This window comes from Sminthopsis crassicaudata, chromosome 3, assembly GCF_048593235.1.
Source record: "Sminthopsis crassicaudata isolate SCR6 chromosome 3, ASM4859323v1, whole genome shotgun sequence".
In the NCBI taxonomy this organism is placed as follows: Eukaryota; Metazoa; Chordata; class Mammalia; order Dasyuromorphia; family Dasyuridae; genus Sminthopsis; species Sminthopsis crassicaudata.
The window spans coordinates 176,360,635-176,386,661 of record NC_133619.1 but is presented as its reverse complement, the minus strand read 5'-3'; the positions used below and the strand labels follow the sequence as shown (position 1 = coordinate 176,386,661).

The 26,027-nt window shown below is 35.1% G+C and overlaps 1 protein-coding gene across 6 annotated transcripts in view; it reads left to right on the top strand.

Annotated features, from left to right (window-relative positions):
• LIMS1 (LIM zinc finger domain containing 1) overlaps nucleotides 1-26,027 on the top strand; it is a 200,385-nt gene that overhangs the window by 148,427 nt on the left and 25,931 nt on the right. For 4 of the 6 annotated variants that reach the window (XM_074299645.1, XM_074299649.1, XM_074299648.1 and 1 more), the window contains one exon: nucleotides 20,179-20,338. In XM_074299645.1, coding sequence (XP_074155746.1) covers nucleotides 20,179-20,338 — 160 coding nt within the window. Of the gene's footprint in view, nucleotides 1-12,466; nucleotides 12,810-20,178; nucleotides 20,339-26,027 lie in introns of those variants that run through there. The other 2 variants (XM_074299650.1, XM_074299644.1) reach the window with 2 other exon arrangements.

Here is a 26,027-nt window from a genome sequence, read left to right as displayed (position 1 = left end):
CATGATTCCAAATCCTGCACTTGAGTCTTTATGTCACGTTTTTGTTTTTCCCTTGTGTCCAGCACTTAATGACCTCATTTGGATTTTTGGGACAGGGATCACATGATATAAATGGAGATGTAGAATAAGCAGAAAGCATATTTCAAGCAGCTTTAGCAGCTAGTGTACCACTCTGATATGTATATGGCAGTAATATAGGTTTTCAGTAGTAATAACAGGTGGCTCTGTAGCTTCTGTGAAATCTCTACTCTATTGCCTCATTGTGGCATAGTGGTAATATTAAGTTCTTAAGTTTATGTCACTGAGCTTAACAGGCTTAGCAGCTCCTACCACATGGAAATGTTTTAATTATGGACCTGGTGACAGACAGACCCTATGTCTGTTCTCAAAGAACCAGATTGGTCATCCATGTTCAGAGAGACTCATCCATCATGAAGATGGCCACCAGGTCATCATTTTATTTTTGGTCAGCAAAGCAACTCAACAAATAGCCTACGAAGATAAGGAGGAGCTATAATCTGGGTCCCTAAAGAAAGTACCCAATCACTCAGTAATTATTTTTAATCCCTGACTATGCACAAATGACAGCTACATGGCAAATGGATAAGTGCTGTGCTTAAAGTCAGAAGACTCATCTTCCTGAGTTCAAATTCAACCTCAGACATTTAACTGATTGTCTCAGTTTCTTCATCTGTTAATGAGTTGGAGAAGGAAATGGCAAACTACTCCAGTATCTTTGTCAAGACCCCATATGGGGTCATGGAGATTCAGTCATGACTAAAAACAACAATGCATTAAACATTGTACAAGAGTTGGGGTTACAAAAAGTGAACAATGATTAAGGCATAAAAGAAAAACCTAAATGAACATCATGAGGCAAGAAAGTTCAAGATGACTCTAATAGTTATAATCTGGCTAGAACCTAGGGTGCAGGTGAAACACAGTTAGGAAAGTTAGATTAGGAATAGCATGGAAGAGGCCCAAAATGTCAGGCTGAGAGGTTTATATTTGAGTAGGGAAAAGTGACATGGATGAACTAGTACTCTGAGAAATTTATTATGGCAACTGTGGGCCAAAAAATGTTTGTGCCTAAATTTTAAAAACAGAAAGGAAGAAATTAGAATAAGATTTTTAACCTGACAGCCAATGGTTAGATTTTATCACACTTGTGAATTTAGATGGGAGGGGAAAAATCATATTTTGTTTTTCTCCTAAATTCTCATTGAAACTTATCATTTCTTTCTAGTTGTGATTCTTTAAGAGATTTTTTTTTTTCTGAAAAGGGAATCATGCATAGTTTTCACCAGACTTCTAAAGAAACCCATGACACAAAAAATTTAAGAATCCCTGAACTAAAAGCAAAGAGACCACCTGGGAGAAGGATAGTTCAAGGTCAGAAGTGATCCAAGGACTTGAACTAAGATGTTGACACAGAGTGAGAAAGCTTTGTTTAAGAAATAGCTAAGATTGATTGTTAGAATCCACTGATTGGATAGGTTGGGGCAGGATTCCAAGATAGGCAGGAAGCCAAGATTTCTAGTCTAGTTGACTGAAAATTATATTGCTATCACCAGAAATGGAAACAGTAAACTTAGGAGAAAAAATAAATTTAATATAGGATTTATGTTTGAGATACAGATGGAGTTGCCCCTCAAGGCATTTGGAGTGATATGACTAGAGTTCATTGGAAAGAGTAAAGATTTTGGATTTATCAGCATGAGGACACAGGGCTGGTTGGCTGATTGTTGTCCCTTGTTCTCAAAGGGGACCAAAACGACATCACTATGTTAGAGTCAAGTTAATGTGTTCAACTGTGGCTGATCATACCACTACAAGCTCTGCCAGAGGTTAGACACGAATAGTCCTTATGAACACTTGGGGTGGATTGTCTAACTTTGCACATCTTGTGTTTCTTCTGAGCTAATTCAATTCTGCTTTGCTCATAGAGCACAGCACCTTCTCTGATGAAGGCATGCCATATTGGGAGCTTCTGTGCCAGTATTTTCCATGTTCATACAATCAATTCTAAAGTTCTTGAGAGACCTTGAGAGTATCCTTGTATCTCTTTTTCTAACTATCTTGTGAGTTCTTGCCCTATGTGAATTCTCCATTTTTGGAGCTCTCTCTTTGGCAAGCATAAATTTGACACTGAAACAGCATAATCAACCCAACAGAGTTGTGCTCATTGAAGTAGAGTTTGAATACTTGGCAATTTAGTTCAAGAAAAGACCCCAATGTCTGGTATCTTATCCTTCCATCTGTTCTTCAGAATTTTCCAAAGTGATTCAGTTTCCCGGCATGATATTGGTATACTGTCCAGGTTTCAGAGCAATAAGGTCTGCACAATGGCACTGTAAACCTTCAGTTTGGTAGTCAGTCTAATACCTCTTTATCTCCTAGACTTTCCTTTGGAGCCTCCCAAATATTGAGCTAGCTCTGGCAAGACTTGTGTCATTTATCAATGTGTACATCTCTGGAAAATATACTGAATTTATTATCCACAATATTCAAAACTTCTTCATTTGCTATAACTGATGGTTCCACATATGGATGGTGTGGTGCTGGCTGATGGAGTTACCTGTGTTTTCATGATGTTAATTGTTAGCACAAGCAATAGAGAATCGATCAATATTTTATTGCATCTCAGCTTCAAAGGTTGCATTGATGCACAATCATCTGCAAACAAAAAAATCATGCACCAATACTCCATCCACTTTGGTTTTGGCTTGTAGCCTTTTCAGATCGAAGAATGTCCCACCAGAGCACTAGCTGATGTATGGTATTTGTGCTCATTGAAAGCTTTGGTCAGATGTGTTCAGGGAAGACTAGTACCTCTGGGGTGAGGACTGTCAGGCTCTTTACAGGGCTACTTTTCACCTTTGGTGTCCACCTGAACCATCTAATTCTCAACCTGTGGCTCCAAGAAGTTGTAACATGCACAGCAGTCACACATAGGTAAATCGTTTTGGCAGACAGGTTAAAGCAGGTTGAAGATAATCAAACCCTAAGGTTAGGGAGCTTAAGAAACATAAATAGAAAAGTTCTCAGTGAGGGAGTGTTGAGCCTGGAATCAGTAATATCTGAGTTCAAATCTAGTCTTAGTTATTTAATAACTTTGCAACCTTAGGCAAGTCAGTTAACCTGTTTGCTTCCTCAACTGTAAAATGGGATAACAACTCCTACCTCCATATTGCCATGAAGGGAAGATGAGATAGGATAAGTGAAAAAAGTGTCAGAATCAAAGAAAGAAGTGAATTTGGATATTTGATGAGTTTTTAAGTCAGCAAAGTTCTGAGTTGTAGGTAGTACGGAATAATTCAATAAAAAAGGAGAAATTAAAAAGAAACGGGAGGTTGGTCAGAATGATCAGTGGAGCAAGGTTCCAGGAAAAGTGGAAAAGGATGAGACCAAGAATATAAAGCAAGTAAAAAGATTAGTTAATCCTGATAAAGACATAGATGATTTTATCCACTGACCTTAGAGGAAAGGGTGGTGAGAACATATAGAGGATGGAAAATGAAAGAAAAATGAAATCTCATGCTCAGTGACCATTATTTTTCTCAATAAAGGGAACAGGTTATAGTCAGGGAGAGGGGAAATGAGGGAGAGAGGAATGGGATTGGGACAAAAGAAAATAATTTGGCATATATAACCACTCTGCAGTATGGTAGGGCATAAATTAAAGGTAAGAGAATGTGTGTCATGCAGTGGGGATGGCCCAGTTATGATTAGCTAACCACAACTACTATATTATAAGTGACTTCAATTTGTGCAATCAAGTAACCTGCTATTCAACATTACCCATTGACTTAGAAGCAGATATAGAGAAGGCAGCTGGTGAAGGGATGATCCATGGTTGAGAATTAGCCGGGTAGGAACACTGTGGATAGGAGTGAGGAATCCAAGGGTAGAGAAAAAGTCCCTTGAAAAAACTAATGACTATAAGGTCAAGATTGAAGAAAGAAAACAGTGAAATTAGAACAGGGGTTATGACTTAGAAGAACAGGGAAAGATTTTAAACAAAGCTTTTTAAATTTTTAAAAATTTTAATAGCTTTTTATTTTTTCCAAATACATGCAAAGATAGTTTTCAACATTCACCTTTGTAAATTTTTGTAAAGTTCGTAAAATTACTGTGTAAAGCCCCCCCCCCCCCCCAATAGGCAGCAAGCAAGCTAAGTTGTATTTTTTGTTTTTGTTTTTGTTTTTTTTTTTTCCCCTGAGGCTGGGGTTAAGTGACTTGCCCAGGGTCACACAGCTAGGAAGTGTTAAGTGTCTGAGACCAGATTTAAACTCGGGTCTTCCTGAATTCAAGGCTGGTGCTCTATCCACTGCACTACCTAGCTGCCCCCTTGTTTTGTTTTTCTAAAGAATAGTAATCCTTATTACATATAAGGATTTTGCTACACTCTCCTTTTTGTCAGGGAAAGGAATATTACCAAATTTTGTTGATCAAGTAAAGAACTTGCCTACTCACTTCCTTAAACCAGTTTTCTATTATATTGGAGTTTTTGATTTTTTTGTTTTTGTCAAAGCATTGCCATGCTCTGAAAATGATGATTAATAATCAACTTTATCAGGAATAATACTGTTTTAAAAATAATTTTCATCATTTTGAACTTTTGAAGAAATGTTATGAAAGAGGAAAATATTCCTAACCTTCAATCCCTTTAGAGAGAAAGAAGACTTTTTTTTTTGCTTATGATTTGGAAATCATTTTAGGACAAAAAAAGGGCAAAAATGTACACTAATTGAATCTTAAGATCTCCTTGCTGGCCAAATGCTTTCTCTTATTGTCTGTGGAAAGAAAAAACAGCATAATACTAGAACTTGGGAAATAAGGGAGAATTTTCCAGTTGCAGTATCTTTATTTGCATGTCATGTTACTTCTGTTTTGAGCTGTCTGGGGAAGTTCAAGATTAAACTTTCCATTTGAGTGGGTTTGAAAATCACATTGAAAATGTTCAGTCTGGCCATACAGAAACTTAGCAGGCATATTTTGTCACTTTGGACTGCACAAAATGACACAGAAGCCTTTGAGCTGGAGCAAGACATCTAGTTTGGTTCCAGCAGTGCAATTACATTGCCCAACGGCAGCTGTTATTGCCAAGTACCTAGTTCAGAGATCTGAGTATGATGCATATCTATTTGTGGAATAAAATAAAACATTTTGCTGGACACTTAATGCCTTTGCCTATATAAGAGTCCCTTCCTTTCCTCCCCTCCACCCCTCAGCCTTCTACATCCACACACCCTCATTTTATAGGCAGCTACCTAAAGCAATTGAGCTGGGTTTTAAAACCTGCTAGATGAAGTACTTAGTAGAGATGCACTTAGATCCTGCTGAATAATTCAGCCAGTGCTTTTTAGGGGCATTTTAATAAATGGTGCCATTTATTAAAAAGCTGCTTCTGAGTTAAGGTGATACCTGTCCTTTTATTTTTTTAATAGTATTTTCTTTTTCCAAATACATGGAAGAACAATTTTCAACATTCACCTTTGCAAAATCTTTTGTCCCAAAATTTTCTCCCTCTTTCCCCAACTCTCCCCTTCCCAAAACAGCAAGCAATCCAATATAGGTTAAATATGTGCATTTCTTCTAAACATATTTCCATATTCCTCATGCTGTGCAAGAAAAATCAGATCAAAAGGGGAAAAAATGAGGAAGGAAAAAAATAAGCAAACAATCACCACCACCACAAAAAGGTGAAAATATTATGTATGCTTTGATCCACATTCAGTCTCTATAGTTCTCTCTGTTTGTGGATAGTACTTTCTAGGTAATAACTATTCTTGAAGGGAATTTCCTTCTATAAGTTTTTTTTTTTTTTGCATATTGTGTCTTCCATTGGAATGGAAGCTCCTTGAGGGCAGAAACCCTGATTTTGCCTTAGTTACCTTAGAGTCCCTAGTACATAGGTTAGTGTCTGGCACATAATAAGTACTTAAAATGATTGTTGACTTTGGTTGTATTATCAAATTGTCAAGCAAACAATCAATACCTATTAAATGCCTACCATGGTTTATCAACCATGGTAGATATTGATGTAAATATGAGGTATGAGATAATCCCTACTTTCAAAGAGCTTACATTCTATCTCTTACACATAGAATGAAAATAAAAAGAGTAAATACTAGGTTCTCTGTTCCTCCCTACTCTCACCCCCTCCACTGCTAATACTTTTTTTTCTTTTGATTATCTCCAATTTATCCTATTTCTGTCTTGTTTGTATATAGTTGTTTTCATGTGGTCTTCCCCATTAGACTGCAGGAATAGGAATTGTTTTTCTTTATATTCCCAGAATCTAGCATGGTTTCTGACACATAGTGGATGCTTTATAAATGTTTACTGATGATATTGCTTGTTGTTACTGCAAGATAGTTGGAAGGGAGGATACCAGCAGTTGTAGAGATCAGGAAACTTTCATCTAGATAATAGATCCATCTGAACTGACTTTACTGTTTCTTACCAGGAATATTCCCATATTTCCTCCTTGTATTTTTGTTCTGGCCTGTAATGAACTGACTTTTCTATACTACCTCTTAAAAACACTTTTCCTTCAAGACAGTTCAAACACTACCTTCTTTTTTTAAAAATTATATTTATGCCAACTGAAAAATACGTTATCTTTTCTTCCTTCCCAATTCTCTTGCCCATTGACAATGAAAGAAAAACATCTACAGCCAATCCAAGAAAAAAAAAAATTTCCCAAATACCATATAGATATTTTAACAAGTTTGGTGAAGAGCAAAAGAATACTAAAGGAAGATAATCAAAGAAAGATCTTTGAATTTATTCCATTTGATGATCAGTTAAAGGAATTATTTAGGTCTTCATATAATTAAAGGCAATTCTCCTATAGAAGAAAGGATTAGATTTGAACTTGAACTTGAACCAGTGGGGAAAACTTTGCAGAAGTAGAATAATAACTTGAGAAAGTAAATTGATTCTCAGAAGCCAGGGGCAAGAAGAGGTGATTTTGGGGTTAAGGACTTGTCCAGGGTTTGTAAGTGTGTGAGGTCAGATTTGAATTTGGATCCTCTTGACTTCAGGGCTAGGGTCCTATCCTACTAAGCCCTGATGCCATCAAGCGAGGACCAGTTATATTGTAGGAGGAGTGAATTTGTGTTTAGGTACAAGTTGAACAAGTTGAGTATGGAGCACCATTCTCATTCTTAAATTCTGGGATTCTTTCTTCTATCTTCCAGACAGTTGTCAAAATAATTGTCCTAAAGAGTAAGTTTTACTACATTACTATTTTCTTGCTCAAGAACTTTCATTTAATCCCTATTGCCTGTTGAACAAACATTTAAAACCTTGCCCAATCTGGCTTCACTTAACTCTTCCAGAATTCTTTACTACTCTTCTTCATGGATTTTACCTTTTATAGATGGACTGAGTGACTTTCTCTTTCTCAAACTGGACATTACATCTTCTTTCTCTTTAACTTTGTACAGATTGTTTCAGCTGGAATATAATCCTCTTACCTTTGCTTCTTAGAATCCTTCAGTTCCTTAAAAATTCAACTCACATGCCACTTCCTATAGTAAACATTTATCTTTCTAGCTATGAGTATTCTTATCCTGCTCAAATTATCAGGTATGCATATACTTATCAATTTAAATGTTTTATATTTTGTTGTATGGGCTCAATCTGGATTCAAACCCAATTCAACAAATAAAGATTAGATGTATTAAATATGTCAATTTAAGTTACTCTTGGGCAGAACTCTTATTGACCCAATCTTTAGAACCTCAGTGAAACTCAGCTTAAGAATTTAGATTCAGTGATCCTAAAGAGCCTACCTGATGCAACTGCTACTTTCTGCTAAAGCAAAAATATGACAGCCCAACATGGCAGTTCTCTTTATAACCGTTTCCCCCAATCCTCACCCTTGCATTATTAGCTGTTGGTTTGATTGTACTGCTTCTGGTAGTAATATTGTAAATCAAGTGACTTGAAATAAATATTTCTTTCAGAATTAATTATTCCCCCAAAGCTTGTTTATGTTTTTTTTTTCCTTAACTGATTTTATTAGGTGCCAACAAATGCTTTTAAAATAACAAAATGCTTGGATTTGAAAATTTGAATTTCAGCAACTGTTATTGACATGACCTTAAATACTCCCTCATTTTCTTTGCCCTGTTGAAAATAACTCAAATATTTAGACTCTTTTAAAAAAACCATTCCTTTGGCCTCATATGTACAAAAAATGTTTACAGCAGCTCTTTTTGTGATAGCAAGGAGTTAGAAGATGATGGGATGCCCATCAGTTGGGAAATGGCTGAAAAAATTATGATATGAATATAATGGAATACTCTTCTATAAAAATTGATGAGCAGGAGAATTTCAGAAAAACCTGGACTTACATGAACTGATACTGAATCAGTGAGCAAGAGAACATTGTACAAAGTGATAGCAACATGTGATGATCAATTTTGAGACTTAGCTTTTTTCAGAAATACAGTGATCTAAGATTGTTCTAAAAGACTCATGATAGAAATGCTTTTCACATCCAGAGAAGGAACTATGGAGACTGAATACAGATCGAAGCATACTATTTTCACTTTTTTTTTTTTTTAATTTTTTTCTTGTGATTTTTCCCCTTTTGTTCTAATTTTTCTTTCACAACAAGACTAATGTGGAAATATGTTTAATATGTCTGTACGTGTATGACCTATATTAAATTGTCTTGGGAAGTGGGTAGAAAAAGGGAGGGAAGAAAAAAATATGGAAATCAAAATCTTATAAAAATGAATGTTGAAAAAAAAAGAATGTTGAAAATTAAAAAAAATAAATAAAAATTCCTTTAGTTCTGATCCTTGGTATCTAGATGAAATGAGTGATTATTTGACTAAATTATCCACTATTATAGGCTTTTGAGAAGAGTAGGGTCATATAATGTTACAGTCCTTTCTTATGCAGGATGTGAGAAACCTTAGCCCTTTTAAGATCATTGGAGCTCCACTATCCTGCACTTTCATTTAGTGCTGTTTTTGCTCAGTTTGTCTGACTCTTCAGAACTTCGTTGGGAGTTTTCTCGGCAAATGTATTAGAGTGGTTTGCCATTTGCTTCTCCAGCTAATTTTTACAAATGAACTGATTACGTTCTAACAGGATTAAGTGACTTGTAAGTGTCTGAGCTCAAATTGGAACCTTCAGGAAGATGTCTTTCTGATTCCAAGCTCTCTGTCCACTGCGCCACCTAGCTGCCTTCTTTGGTCGTGTCATGTATGGATGATTTTTCTCCCTATGTAGAGATGTAAACTTCTTGAAGGCTGACTTTAGGACCTTGCATATTTTCATATCAAAATGATGGGTGTGTATGCAGGTCCCTAAATTATTATGTGAATAATTTATAAGCAATAAGAAGAATAAAAAATAAGGATAAGTAATGTGAACAACAGTATTTTTTTCTTAGACACTTTTTTAATATAGTTTTTTTTTTTATATATAGTTTTTATAAAGGAGCTTCTAAATTATGAGTAATCCTTCATGCTGGCTTTTCTCCTTTTCTTTACTTCCTTTCTATGGTTCTTCCCTAAGGTTCTATCCTTTGTTATCTTCTTTATTCCTCAGATCTTTGACTTGTGTAATCTCATCCATTCCATGGCTTCAACTATCCCATCTATGTGGACAGTTCCCAAATGTACCCCTAGCTTCCATATCCCCTAACATTTCCATCACATATCTATCTTTCTATTGATACTCTGATGGCATCCCAAACTCAATATGTCCCAAACCAAATCCCTTTATGATGCTCAAAAGCTTATTCTGTTTCTCTTGACTTTCACTATTTTTTGTTGATGGCACTAACATCTTCCCAAACATCCAGGTTCCAGACCAGTCATTTGTTGACTTTTTCCAGGCTTCCATTCTCAACTTTCTGATATGTCTCCTATGTTGTATAATGAAAGCCTTCAGAGAAATTTTCCTAACTTATAGATTTGGTCATATCACTTCCCTCATCAAAAAAAGATTAAACTAAATTAAACTTAATTAAAGTTTAACTAGTCAGTTGTAAAGACTTGGCATTCAAGGCTTTCTCCAGTTTAACTAAACTCTCTAGCCATTCCTACTCCTCCTTCATAGTATGATCCAGCCTAAATCAAACTAAATTACTATTTCCTTAATCTATCTTTAATTTTTATGTGTATTAAAGAATTATTGGATTATTATCACTGCTGTAGGGAGGGGCATTGTCTTTAAAGTCAGAGGGCTTGGATTCAAATTCTTGTTCTTCCACCTGCTTTATGATCTAAAGCAAGTCATTTAATTTCTATATCACAGTTGTCTTTTTTGCAAAAAGAAAATGTTGGTCTATATTACCCCAAAGTTACTTCTGCCTGAAAATCTGTTATCTTATGAATGGCTTGTGATAACTTGCCTTTCTTATATAAATATTTTGCTCACAAGTGAATATATTTTGTAGTCTTTCTTAAGTCAAAGACAGAATCTATTTTATTTTTTAATGTTACAGTAATTTTTTTTTATGAGCCACATGCTAAATTTCAGATTTTCACTTGCCCTAGTAATAATGAGGATGAGAACGACAATTGACATTTATATAATGATTTAAATATGTATTTGATTCCCATAACAGTCATATAAGGTTAATTCTAATGTTAATGCCCCCATTTGATAGATGAGGAAACTGAGTCTTGTATGAATAGGGAAATTGTCTTAATTCTTATGATCTTTTATTTCTTCCTATATAAAATGAGAACAGTAATTTTTACAATTTTTACTTTTTCAATCAATCCTCAACTAATCAATAAACATTTATTAGTCACCTACTGTGTGTTAAGTGCTGGTTGTTATGAGGGACAAATGGATTTGTAAATTGCTTTACAAATATTAAAGCCTCTTAATAAGTATAAGCTATTATTCTACAATAGGTGTAATGTCTTTTTTTCTCATCTAGTAATTCAGTTCATTTTAACAAAGTGTCTTGCTGAGTGCTAAGATAGACAGAAAGATAAATAAAATGTAATTTCTTTTTGATGGTTAATGCTTCAAAAAAAAAAAAAAAAGATTAAGTTACTTGCCTGGGATCATACAGATAATAAATATCTTGAAGTGAGATTTCAAGTTAGGTCTTAATGACTCCAACTCTAGTAGTTCCTAAATCAGAGATCCTTCTCCAATTACCCACTAACAACAAACCTAAATATCTTTGCTATTTCAATTTATTTCTTCTTTAGGTGGTAAACTTTAAATTATCAAATTGATTGCAGGAAAGTTATATAGGAGAATGAATTATTATGAAACATTTACATTTGGATTTAGGAGTGCTATATTTCATAGTCTATTTGCTATTATAATTATGTTTTTGCTCAGTAATATTAAAATAATTTTGCATTTCTTGAATATATGCCAAGTGATGGGGCAAGGTGGCTCAAATGTTCATTTTGTACAAATAAGTATCCAAACTATGATATATGTTGCAGATAGTACTAATGTGTGCATGTAAATAAATGCATACAGTATAGGAGATGTGTGTATATGTATCCTTTTGTAAATCATGGGAGTCTCTTTGTAGAAATAAATCTTTGTCTCATAATTTTTGTTTTTTCGCATCTCTGACAAAATTCAGACATTTTATGTATCATTTAGAAAGAAAGAAGGTAGTAAGAATTTAGATCTGGAAAAATGATAACTTAAAAGAGTGCTGACAAACTAACCTAATCATTTCTAACCTAATGAGCCTTTGTGTGGGGCAAATTGAAATGATGCACAAAAAACTAAAAGAAGTCTCTATGATAAAGGAAGAAAGTCAAGGACTGGTATGTGTAGGAGTGGACCAAGTCATTGACTACAAAATTGCCCCCATATTGGCTGCTTATGGAGCCTTTGGGATGGAAGCCTAGAGATAATTCTAAATTATTAAAAAATATTGATTGTGAGCCTTGCGAGGATACAATCATAGGCAAAGTTGTAGGGGGAAAATGCAAGTGAAAAAACAAAGAAGACAGGTATAGTAGTCTTCTTTTCTCTAAATTTCAAACTATCTTACTTTGTGATTAAGGAGCAATACAGTAAAACATAGATAATGTTGATATATGGTTTTCTGTGTCAATATGTGGCCTGTAGGAATCCTTAGGTATGGTTTAGTAATCCCTGTTTCTCTTTGAGTTTAGATTCTAGTGGTTTACACACACACACACACACACACACACACACACACACACACACACAAACAATATTTTCAGAATTTGGAAATAAATCTATTTTGTGTATGGGGGAGAGTTAGAGAGAGACAGAGACACAGCAAGCCTTGATTGGTCAGAAAATACTTCACTGGACTAGAATGTTCATGGTCCATAATAGTGAGGGCTGCCCTCCCTCCCTTCCTCTGGTGGAATGCTTGCTTGCTGTGTAGGGCTTCCAGCAAGCCCAAGTAAATCATACCTTGTCATCCTGTCTGCTATGCCTCTGGGCTCTTAACTTGAAGCTTCTGTGAAGCCCTTATAAAGCCTGCCTAACTGACGTGTAAACAGTGGAAGTGAATCCCATTGCTGGGAATCAGGGGGGAAGTCCTGTACACTGTTTTCTCTCGCTGGTGTATGTACTCTGCAGTTTTCTGTAACAGAGTATCAGAGCTCTCAGATAAGTTACTGCTTCAGAATGGCATTCCCAGGCAGGGTACACCCCTTTGTCATTCCAGAAAACGAAGAAATCCCACAGACTGTAATTAATGATGTCCACGATGCTGATGGGAATGAAGGCGAGAAGGCTGTGTCCAAACTGCAGCATAGGCAAAGTGACATAAAAGTCTACAAGGAATTCTGTGACTTTTATGCAAGATTGTAAGTTTTCTCTATCCCAGGGTGGGTACTTTGCTGATGGGAATCTAGGGCTTTCAGCATTTTAAACTCCCTGGTTGTTTTGACACTATGTCCTTGTAGGAATAGTTTTGAAGGGTGATATATTGCTAAATATGCTTGCTGTTAACAAGTTGATGGGATTGCCACCTTCTGTATTTTCTCTTGATTTTGCTAGTTAATGTGATTATTAACAAAATGTGCTTAGGTTAGATGTGATAATAGCCACTTTTCTTCATTTAGTAGGGACTGGGCAAAGACAAATTTTCATTTCTTTTGTAGTGTGGTGAAGAAATGTTTGTTCTCGAGGAATGCAGTCTTATGTTTTCTGTCAGATCTTAAAATTTTTGCCCATTTCAGACATTATTAAATTTCAAGACAAATTCAAGGAATTGCTGAGAGGCTCTGGCAGCATATTTATCAAGAATGTATTTTTGTATATTTTAGTACATTTAATACATAATAATATTTTAATACATCTACCTACAGTGTGCAGAACTAGGCTGTAATCTAATACTGGTTCTTAGGGAATTTAAATTAATGAATAAAAATAGTGTGTGTGTGTGTGTATATATATATATATATATGTATATGTATATATATATATAAATTTATAGCAAGGCCACGTTGGTTACCTATAAACAAATGCTTTTAGAGTTTCTTAAAGAGATTATCGTATCAATAATACCGTGACATCTTCTATATAAGATTAATTGGGGGAAAAGGGACAATTATCACAAAATATGAGAAGGAATAAATGATTAGCAGTCTGCAATGATATAGGAACACCCACATTAATGAGATCCCAATTATGGAAGTAAAATACCTTTGCTAGGTAAGCTCCGATTTTTTTTTTTTTAAATCAGTAGTACAGACATAAACAATAGACAGACCCAAGTTAAATGATTATATTTTTTATAGTATTGAGAATTCCAAATGAGTAAAGATTGAATTAATGACTTTGTCATTTGTCTGGTTTACCACACTTGGCAACTGCCTTTACTCTTCCTGATGCAATGCTTAAGTGCTCTTCAGTACTAGATTGTGGTCCCTTTGGTCCTATTTGTTGAGAGAATAGGGAATACTATCATTATACTGTAATCAAGATTTGTATTATTCAATGAATTTTTGTTTTAAAATTTTTAAATTCAATCTAATGTGGCCAGGCAAGTTAGGTGGGGGTTTGGGGTGTGGGATGTGGGGATAAGGGAGGGGAAAATATGAAACTATTTGCACTGTTCTATACCTAGATTTACATCCAAAGGGAAGTGGAATTTCTAAAGATGATCTCTAGAACTATGTGGTGTTCTGATTAAAACCAGAAAAATGCTTTCTCTTGGCCTATCATGCTTGTAAGCTCTTTATAAGTGCTCGTTGTTGAATTATTGATTAGTCTTGTACAATGTAGTAGAAAGGCTGCTGTATTTAGAGTCAGAAGATCTAAGTTTCTCTTGTGATAGTGGGTAAATAATTCAACCTCTTTGGGCTCAAATTTTCTCTTATATAAAATAAGATTGGGTGATTTCTCTTTGAGCTTTACATTTCTGATTCTGTGGCCTTAGGTTCTTCATTTGTAAAATATAAGTATTTATAATTTTACTACCTACTTCATAATTGTTATGAATAACGTTTTGCAAAATGTAATGCTACAGAAATATATGAAATTATTCTTTTCAGAAAGTTACAACAAAAAGAAGAGAGGAGGCTGACATTTAAATGTGGAAAGCTTAGATTATATGTAATACTTGTTTTAGAGTAAATTGACTTAATCAGTGGTAGATTGTTTCAGAAGATTCTATCCTGAGGGTTTAGGTGTTCACAGGTTTTGCATGAACACTTTGATTTTACATCCTGGCAGATTAACTGATTATAATTAGTCATATTGCTTCTGTGAGCTGTCATTTGATTTCTCCTTTGATACCAGACAGCTTTAATGATTCTTCATAGTCTGATTATTTCTATCACAAAATCACACTCTCCATGATCTGTAACACTCATTCTACAATGAATTTTTTAGAAACTAGATTGCATCATTTCTTCAAATCTGACTACCTGCTTTGTACAATGTGTGTAAGTACTGGGCATTACCCCAATTCCCCTTTCCCTATCCCTGCTACAAAAAAAATTTACAAAAGATAGTCCCTGACCTAAAAGAGCCCATAATCCAATGGGGGAGACAATAAGCAAACAATTATGTACAAACTAAACTATTTATAACATAAATAGGAAATAATTAAAAGAGGGAAGGCACTAGAATTAAAGGGGGCTGGGAAAGGCTTCCTGTAGAAGGCGTGGGATGATGGTTATGCTGTTTTCACACAGATTTCATTTCAGTTAGACTAAAAAAATGAGACTATATTGTTATGGGTGAGGGAGGGAAGCAGGAAGTATACCATTCAACTGAGGTATATTGTGAATATTATCCTGTTTCTCCCCCCCTTTCTCCCTCCCCCCCTTTTTTTGGTGGTGGGAGAAGGAAGATGAGAAGAGTTAAAACTCTACCTTGATGTGATATAATTTAAATCCATAGCTGAATTTAATATAACTTCCAATTATTTATAAAAGGCACAAGTCAGATCTTGGAGGTAGAATGAGCCTTGAATTTGATCCAGATAAACAGTCATAATCAAATTGTATGACCTAGGGCACATTATTTAACTATTCTGTGCATTCTTCTTACTATATATAAAATGTAAATGAGAATTAAGCAATTCCTTTGGGAAGCCTTTAATAAATGTATTCTGGTTGACTCAATACTGGATTAAGTAAGTGTATGTGAAAGGTATTTGGAAAGCATAAACCCTTGCAAGTACAAGGTATAATTTGTTTGCAAATTATAATCATTACAAGTACAATTGTGGTTTTAGTCTGTTAATCTGAGTTACTCACTATAGAATTATTTATAACATCCTTTGTTTAGGCAGGGATTTTTTTATGTTATGCTGGGTTTTTTTTTCTTTCCTTTTTTTTGTCACTTTCTTGTCACTTTCTTCCATAGGAAGGAGAAAGTGATGTTTCTTTTTGGCTAATAGAAGAGTGTGATTTTAACTTACAATGCTATTGTGGGAAGAGTATCGGTCTTGGATTCAGAAAATCCAATTATAACTGTCACTTGCAGTGTGCATTTGAACAAGTTAAGGAGTCATAATGAACCTCAGTTTTCTCCTATGTAATGTAGACACAATAATACTTGAGCTACTTACATCACAGGGATACTGTAAAAAAGTGCACTTTACACAACTTATAATGATCTCATAAATGTGAATTGTTATTATGTTACCTTTAAAAAGAAAAATGGGTAGCGGTGGATTTTGAGATAAAAGTAACTCTTTTGTTTCTGTCCTACCCTTCTTCCCTCTAAAGAAAAAAAAAAAAAATTACCCTCAAGCTTTAAATTCCTAGTAATGGGAGAGGGAGAACATGCTACATTCCTTTCTTAAGAATTAGCAATAACAGCTAGCATTTATTAGGTATTTACACTGCATCAGGCACTTCATATTTATTATTTCATTTGATCTTCACAACAGCTCCAAGTTCAGTCATTTCAGTCATGATTCTTTGTGACCCTGTTTGGTTTTTTGTTTTGTTTTGTTTTGTTTTTTTGGAAAAAATACTAGAATAGTTTGCCATTTTCTTCTTCAGCTTATTTGACAAGTGAGAAAACTGAGGCAGACGGTTAAATGACTTCTCAAATCACACAGCTGTTAAGTTTCTGAAGTCACCTTTGAACTCAGAAAAATGACTTCCTGACTTTAGGCCTGGCACCCTATTTACTGTGTCATGAGCTGCTCCACAACCCCATTTCGCAGATGAGGAAATTGAGGCAGAGGTTAAGTAATTTGTCCAAGGTGGCCAAAGTAATGTGTGCTAGGTGCAATTTGGCTATTCATTATTCCTTATTTGGTACTTGCAACAAGAACCACTAGGCAAAAGATTGCCCTCTTAAGGCAGATTCCCCTGAAGACAGGCCAATGTAACCATCTTAATACTTAAGACCAGCCCTATCTAGATAAAATGGAGTGATTTTGTGATTTGGGGTAGCCTAAAATTATTGATTTCTAGTTTTAGACGTTGGATCTAGAAAGGGGAGATAACTTTGAGATCATGTAGGCAGACCTCTTATAAGTGAGAAGCCTAAATCCTAGACAAATAAAATGATTGGATGTGGAGACATAGGCCCAGTTATTGGGGAAGCTGAGATTGGTAGATCTGTTGAGCTCTGGTGTACAACAGGCCTTCTGCATCAATACAATGAACTCCAGAAGCAGGACAGGAAGGGAACCTGAGGAGACGTGAACCAATCTAGCTCTAAAACAGAGCAAGTCAAAGCTCCCAGTGCTCATCAATAATGGGATCAGGCCCATGATAGTACCTATATTTCCAACCTAGACAAGATAGGGAGACCCAGTTTCTAAATGAAAAAAAAGACAAAAGAAACAAAAGCAAAATACTATGCTAGCATTAAGTACAACTCGGTAAAAGGTCCAAGGTATCCCAAACTCCCTTCAGTAAGCTGTTATCTTCAGGAAACTGCAAAGTTTCCACAAACTTCTCTCAGGAACAAAGACTGATTGTTTAAAACCAATATTCTATTGGTATTGTAGTATAGGTATAAATTATGGTACACAATAGTCTTCAAAGATTAAAAGTGATTATTTTACACAAGAGAGTAGTGAGGTTATAAATTGAACCTTAGTCTCCTTTTCAATTAAATGAGAATTATATTTATTACCTTTGTCTTGGGGTTGTTGTGAGGGAAGTGCTCTGTAAACCATAAAGCACTATATAAATTCTTGTTATATTGAGAAGCAGTATGGAAGAGTGGAAAGAGTATTGTTCTTAAGAATCAGAAGATGTAGATTAGAATGAGGGCTCTAACAGGTGAATGTGAGCACCCAATTTCAACATCTGCAAAATGGGTTTAGCCATGGTGGATGTGACCTAACTGCAACATGTAACAAAATAAAGAACTTCAAATATTTTTGATCAAAAAAGAAGGTGGAGTGGTCATGTGGCAGAGTACATGTAGTTAACCCAAATGTTCTATTGATTTCCTCAAGATGTCCAGAAAAAGTGAGGCAAATCCATAGCACTTTGGGTAGATTACCTATGGCAAATTTATAGGAGGAGATGGGTCATTGGTATGGAAGAGTCTTGATCTTGTGTCATTGGAAGGTGGTATCCAGACTGCTGAGGTTATAGATTCATTGGAGTATTTATTTTTAATAGAATTTGAGATTGATGATTAACTAACATCTTTATTGGATGCTTTATATCCCTAATACTTTTCTAAATATTATGGGGCATTAAAAAAAGTATAATGATGGCAAAAAAACTCATTAGAAAGGAGAACCTAGACCTTTAAACATGATACAGTTAATGATACAGGAGGAAAAAGCACTAGTTTGAGAAATAGCTATCTGGACTAACTTTTCTCCCCTATAAAATAAAAAGAATATCTCTATCCTTCTCACTACAAAATTGTGTGATTCCAAGATAACAGTGTATATTTCAACTTTTAAAGTCCTTAATTGGAGTGCTATAATGCAATTAACTATAATATAATTAATTATAATATAATTAAACAATAGAACAGTGGGGTCTTAGAAATCTTAGACACAGAATTCAGCTGAACTTGGAATGAGGATTCATGGGTTTTGAGTCTTACCTCTAATAATTTGTTATCTACAAGTAAATTGAACCCTAGTCTCCTTTTCAGTAAAATGAGAATAATATTTGTACTGCCTTTGTCTTAAGGTTGTTGTGAGCAAAGTGCTTTGTAAAGCATTAAGGACTATATAAATTCAAGTTATTATTGAGAGGCAATATGGAAGAGTGGAAAAAGTACTGTTCTTAAGAATCAGGAGACATAGGTTAGAATGAGGGCTCCAGCAGATGAATGTGAGCACCTAGTTTTAACATCTGCAAAATAGGTTTAGTCACATTCACACCACCTCCTTCACGTTGTATAGAAGCTAATAATATTACCATATGGAAATAGTAACTTAAGCGGTAGCTTTTTCATAGTTTATAAACAAAGGGCCACCTGGGTTAAAGTATCAAGATATCTACCTGTAAAACCTGTTCTGTTTGGCAATAATGCTCTATTTTAGTATCTCATTAGCATTTTTATTAAAGATTTTTGAGATGATTTTGATAGCTTAATATCCGGGATGGTTTTTTAAACCCTTTAAGTTGTACATAATGCCAAAGGAAGTATTATATTTACTTGTCTATATTTTAAAAATTGAACACAAATTAGAAAAACTTCAGCGATTTCCAATTATTTCTGGATAAAATGTAGCCCCAAAGCCTGGCATTTCAAACATCCCACAGTCTGACTCTCACCCATTTTTTCACCCCTCATCTCATGAGTGTCCTTCAGGCCATCCAAACTGGCCTTTCATTTATTTCTCTAAGGTGACAGCTTCCATCTCTTGATGCAGTGGAGATAGGGTGGGGTGGGGAAAAGTATTCCACACATGGAATATATTCCTTCCTCATCCTAGCTTTTTATAAACTCTACTGCCCTGATTTTCTTAGTCCAATTGTAAATATCCTTTCCCAAAATTGTTTTGCATTTATTCTAGCATGCTTTGTCCTTAATTATCTAGTTAAAGGTCTTAATTTTTTTTTGGAGGGGTAAACTGAGGCAATTGGGGTTAAGTGACTTACCCAGGGTCACATGTATAGGAAGTGTTAAGGGTCTGAGATCAGATTTGAACTCAGGTCCTCCTGACTTCAGGGCTGTTGTTCTATCCACTTTACCACCTAACTGCCCCTTAATTTGGATTTTTAATGTAAATTCCTAGAGATTAGAAAGCATAATTATTGACATCATATTATTATTGACACCATAAGTTTAAATATATTAGTAATGGAGATTTTAAAAATTGAAACAACTGTACCATAACAAAAGATTTGGAGCCCATCACTTCATTTGGCTATGTTTCCTTGTTGTGGTTTGGGAGCCACCTGCCAGTGGATGCTGGAGGTCTAACTCAGATCTGTAGAGTAGATCTCTTCATGTGAGAGGAGGAGGATGACAATGATGATGATGATGATGATACAAGGAGACTGAGATGCCTTCATTCCCAATTTCATTCCCAATCCACAAGGAATACCTGTGTCAGCAAAGGCTGCTTTGCAACTTCAAGTTTATGATTCACTGCTGGTGGAGGCTCTCAGGGAATTGACCTGCCTCTTCACCTATACATGGTCTTTAACATTTCCCCAGGTATAAAATGGAGATTCTAGCCCTGAATCTTATGATCATGTCCATTTTATCTTTACAACATTAAGTGTGAAAAAACATTCAGTCTCTATCCTTCCCTCCCCCCTTTGTCTTTTACAGCAACATGGCAAATGCCCTGGCTAATGCCCTGTGTGAGCGCTGTAAAGGAGGCTTTGCACCTGCTGAGAAGATTGTGAACAGCAATGGTGAGCTGTATCATGAGCAGTGCTTCGTCTGTGCCCAGTGTTTCCAGCAGTTTCCTGAAGGCCTCTTCTATGAGGTGAGCCAACCCTGAGATAGAAATTTTTGTCTGCTTCCAATTTCTAGCCTCTAAAATTATATTAAAATAATAAATGCAGTATTTTGTCCTTGATTAAGCTATTAATGACCTACAATTGGAAGATGTTGAGAAAAAATATGAATTTCTTTTTTAAAAATTTCACTACAGCAATGAGTTTCCATTGTAGGTACATTTCTCTCTGTCTCTGTCTCTGTCTCTGTCTCTATCTCTTTTTTTTTTTCTCTCTCACTGCAATTGAGATTTCATTAATAGAGAAAACTTTCCACCAAGGCAGATTAGTACCTTTTTTGCCACTTTGAAAGTCTTCTGTGACATTGCAAAATTATACCGCAGCCAGTCATATAACCTATTTTTGTCTATAGAGTATGTGTGTCTCTGTGGCTGTCTGTGAGTCTGTGTGTCTGTGTGTCTGTGTGTGTGTTAATTTTTTCAGCCAGCTCTTTCAGGAGCTCTTTTGAATCTCCAGCAACACCACAGTACCCCTCAAAAATTTGCTAAGTTATGCCCTTGTCTTTTTTGCTTTTGCCTATGACGTGTATGTGTATATGTATATATTTGTGTGTGTGTGTGATATAGATATATATGTATATGTGTGAGTGTGTGTAATTTTTCAGCCAGCTCTTTCAGGAGCTAGAATTACTTCTTCCACCTCTGCTACCTCTTTTGAATCTCCAGTAGCATCATAGTACCCCTCAAAAATTTGCCAAGTTGAATCCTTGGAAAAGGCATGTCATAGATAAATGAGATAAGCAGTAATCTACATTAACAAATTCATCATTTTTTAAAGATTGTTGGGGAGTTGCTATTTGTGGTCACTATAGTTGAATAGATTGTAGTTTTTACTACTACTCCCTCCTAGAAACACATATCTCTTTTGCAGAGTTCTTTGCACAAAAAAAAATTTATAGATAAGATATAGATACACACACAGAGAGAGACACAGAATAATGGCAAAATCATAAAGTTTTGTTTAAAGGGACTTTTTATAAAGTTCTTGTGTAAAGTTATTTGCAGCCAAGTTTGGAAAGAAAGGAACTAGGAAGAGAGGTAAGTTTGTAAAGTAGAAGTGGACAAGGAGAACATTCTAGGAATGTGGAACAGCTAATACAGAGGCACATATGGGTAGTTTGGCTAGTACTGGAAGTACTAGTACATCTACTATGTGTCAGACATTGCACTATACATCTTTATGGATATTATTTCATTTGGTCCTCTACAATCCTAAGAGGTAGGTGGACATTTTATCAAATTATCATTTTACAGTTTCCTCAACTGAGAGTAGAGATTAAGTGGCTTGCCTAGTAACTAGTAAATGTTTGAGGACAAATTTGAACTTGGATCCAGGCCTTGTGCCATCTGTGGAGTATTGGTAGAGGAATAAAATATAGTGAAACTAGAAAGTTAAGTTGATAACAGTTGATTGTGAAAGGCAAAACAAAGAAGTTTATTTTTTACTGTAGAGTTGATAAGTAGCCACAGAAATTTGTTGAGTAGAGTGATTTTGGTCAGATCTTTATTTAAAGAAAATCACATTGATAGTTGTATTGAAGGATTGGAATGGGAAAAAAATTTAAGGAAGGGAGACCAAAAATTAAAAAAAGAAATACTCCCAAACTAAAATGTAGTGGATGTCTGAAGTAAGATGATGTATATATCCTCAAAGACAGGTCAAGATGCTAGAGATAATATGGAAGTAGAAAATTAAATTTTGGCATCTGCCTTGTTATATGGAGTGAAAGTAATTGAGGATCCAAGAATAACACTGAGGTTGAAGCCCTGAGACACCAGAAAGATGATGATAACCTTGACAGAAATGGGGAAGATTGGCTGGGGAGAAAGATTATGATTTCAGTTGAGGACATGGTGAAAGACACAATAGTCCATTGATGATATAGGACTGAAACTCAGTAGAGAAATTAGGACTGGATATATAATTGTGATCTACATTGAGATGAAGATTAAATTCATAGGAGCTGATAAGGTCACTAAGAGATAAATGGATGGATAGTAGATTTATTCAACTCTTAGTAGGGCCAGGCACCCCTGGAAGCACTAGTAATACCAGCAAAAACAAAACAAAACACAAACTTACCTTCAAGTAGTTTGTATTCTAATGGGAGAAGATAGCACATAAAAAAAGAGGTTTAAAAAAGGGAGTTGTATGAAAGAGTCCAGGCTAAAGAGGAAGGTAGAGAAGTAAAAAAAAAAAAAAAAAAAAAGTGTAGAACCAGGAATGAAGTGGACATGGCCCAGATTTCTCATGAAATGGGAGTCCAGGCCAAGGACTCATGATCAGAAGAAAGGACCATGGAGCTCTTGACATGGAAATAGAGAAATTTGAGAGTGAAAGGAGAGGGCCTAAGAGAGAATTTTGAGATTTCTGCTTCTCTGTCTCTCCATGTAGTTAGATCATCATGATAATGATGATCCTGCAAAGCAATATGAAAAAGAATCATCAGATAGATAGGAGAACCAAACTAAACCCCCAAAATGAAAGGGTATCCAGGATGAAAGATTTAAATAGAGTGAAAGTAGAGGGAGTAGAAGAAATGAGAATAATTTGCTTTATTAAAGATGTAGTTTAAAAAGAACAAAAAATATATATTTTGAAGAGATGGTAGAGTCCAAGGAAGGTTATATTATTTTTTATTCTAAACTTAAACACACAGATTATTTACATGCATATAAGGGAACATAAAAAAGGATTCTGTGTTGAAATCATGAATCATGCTTATTTTTCAAAAAATCCAAGAAATCCTGTGTGTTACTTTCGTAGTATATGTAACTAGTAAAGACGTTTTAAGGGATTGGGAGGAACAGATATATTTGAAGGCCTGTAAGCTTGTCCCATATTTCCTTTCACTATTGTCTTTCATCCACAACAAAAAAACTACCCCCAGTTAACTGGTGAAATCATCTCAAAAATAGACTATGAGTTAAATTTTTAAGGTCATTATCTGTAATGCTCTTTGTTTCAGGGAAAGTTCTATAACAGTCCTTGAATAGAACAGAATAATTTATGACTCACCCATCCTACTCTTGCCTTCCTTCTACTATCCAACTATAAATACCTTCCTAGGTCTGCCTGATATTCAAAATGACATTATAAATACCAAGAACCAGTTTTTGAGCTGAACTTCTCATTCAACATGGTCTCTCACAGTTTGTAGGTGGTAGCTGTCTCTGACATAAAATACCTCTCCTTCCCCCACCACCCCCTTAAAACAAATCAAGTGAAAAACAAAAAAATATATATAAACAAATTTTCAGGTGATGGAGCCCTAAAGGATGAATAGAAAAAAACTTTTAGTTTAGTTTTTAGTTGATTTTATGATTTTTTAAATGTTATTCAGGGCTTTCTAGAAACAATCATCATGCAGAGTAGGACCCAGCAACAATTGGTTGCCTTTTTGCAAAAGAACATTTTGGGTAGGGAAAATCATTTGCCTTGTTTTCCATTTGAGAGTGAGTCAGTTTGTTCTTTGCCTTCATGCAGTGATAATTTTATCTCTTCCTCCATTATCATTTTTGTGTCACTGGTTGGTTAGCTCCTTTTCTTTGGTATTTAAGCAAGCTGTTACCCTATTTTTTATACTTCTCTTGCTCAGAAACATACCAGGAAAGTGTTTGTTAGTGGCTTCTAGACACTGTTTTTCCCCCTTGCCTAGTTTTCCATGGTATAATTTTGTTGTAGCAGCACTTCTGGAGATTTTCAATTAGAGCTCTTTTATTCTTTTTATTTGTTTTGCCATAAAGTCTTCTCAGATCAGACTATTGTTTTTGACTTAAAAACCATAGAAAATTAACTGTGAAGATTCTTCCCTTTATTTTATGTTGAGGAAGTTGAGGGCAAGAGAGTATCTCTGAAATCAGTCAGCTATTTAGTGGTAGAATGTTGACACCTCATAAAATTTCACTACACCTTCTGGGCTTTTTGCTCTTTTGATTTTTTTGCTCTTATCCTCTCTCAGCTTTTTGCTTTTACAAATTGGAAAGGCCTGGAGAATAATGATTTCTCCCCCTCTGCTCTGGGGTCTCCTGGGAATGCTTTAGTACTTAGTAATGATAGGTGTTAACCATGGGTTCCATTAAATTCAAGAGGGAAAGAATATAAATTGCTGTTCTTTTTTCTTTTTTAAATAGAGGTTGGAGAGAGGTATTATTGATGTGGATGGTGCATTCACTTTCAGAAGAGGCTAGTTTATTGTTAATTTTGCTTAATTGTTTTAGTTTGTTGCAAGAGACCTCATGGAGTGGGATAATCTAAAAATACTTCTAATATAAAAATAAAATATTTTTTTAAAATTAAATGCTTTTATTAATGATATTGTGTGTATTATACTAGGCTGCAATAGTGGAAAATGACAATCTCTATTTTCAAGGATCTAAGATGAAATATACACAAATTATCCTTCTGGATCCTTGATTTAGAATGAAAAAAAGGGGAGGAGGGAAAAGGGAACAAGCATTAATTGAATTCCCATGTATCAGGCACTGTGCAGTATTATTTACTTTGTTTCTCAAAAACTTTAGGGCTTCATTACTATTTTATAGTTGAGAAAAGTCAGGAAAAAGTTTAAATCACAATGACAGATCACAAAGGTAGTGAATGTCTGAGATTTTATTCCAGGCCCAGAGTTCTACCCACTGAGCTACCTAGCTATCTAAAAGGGGGTATATGAGAGGTAACAACTGAGTCCTCAGTAAAAATCCTGCTCTTCACAAGTGGAAATGGATTCCCATTTATATATAAGGGATGATGTCATGTGTGAATGTATGGACATAGGAATGAGCAAGACAAGATCTGGGAGTACAGCAGTATAGTTTGACTAGAATATAGTTAATGTAAAAACAAGTAATTTAAAATAAGTCTTGAAAGGTAAATTGTTAGAATCTTTGTCACAATAAGACATTTATATTTTATCAATGGGGAGCTGTTCAAAGTTTTTGAGTAGGTAGGTGATGTAAAAATCAGCCTTGTTCATTAAAATCAATTAGGAAATTATTAAAGTAGTCTGGGTGAGAGACAATTAAGGCCAAAATTAGGCTATTGAAAAGAAGAGAAGTTGCCCTGACAAATTTGATAGGATTTATTTAAAAATTAGATGGAAAATCAGAGAAAAAAATGACTCAAATGTTTCCAACTTAGGGTGATTGAAAAGGATGGAAGACAAGGTAAATGGCAGATTTGTGGAAGCCGTTTTATCAATGTTGAATTTTGAATTGTAATATAATATCTAAGAGGCAATTAGAAATCTTAGGAAAGATAATAATAGTTGATATTTACATAGCACTTACTATATGTCATATGTTGTCCTGAGCACTTCAAAGTTATTGTCTCATTTGATTCTCACAACAGCACTATTCCCATCTTATAGATGAGGAAACTGAGGCAAATTCATTAATCGATTCAGGGCCAAGTAGCATTTGAACTCAGATCTTGATCAAGTTCTAGGCCTTGAACTTTATCCTCTATGCAACTTAGCTTGTCCCCCTTGTAAATAAAGATTTATATAGAGGCAATCATTGAAGTCATGACATCATTTAAGTATTTAAACTTCTGCTGTATGTGGAGTAGCTAAATGACACAGTGAGTAGACTGAGTGCCAGGCTTAAAGTCGGAAAGACTCATCCTCCTAAGTTCAAATATAGCCTTAAACATTTACTA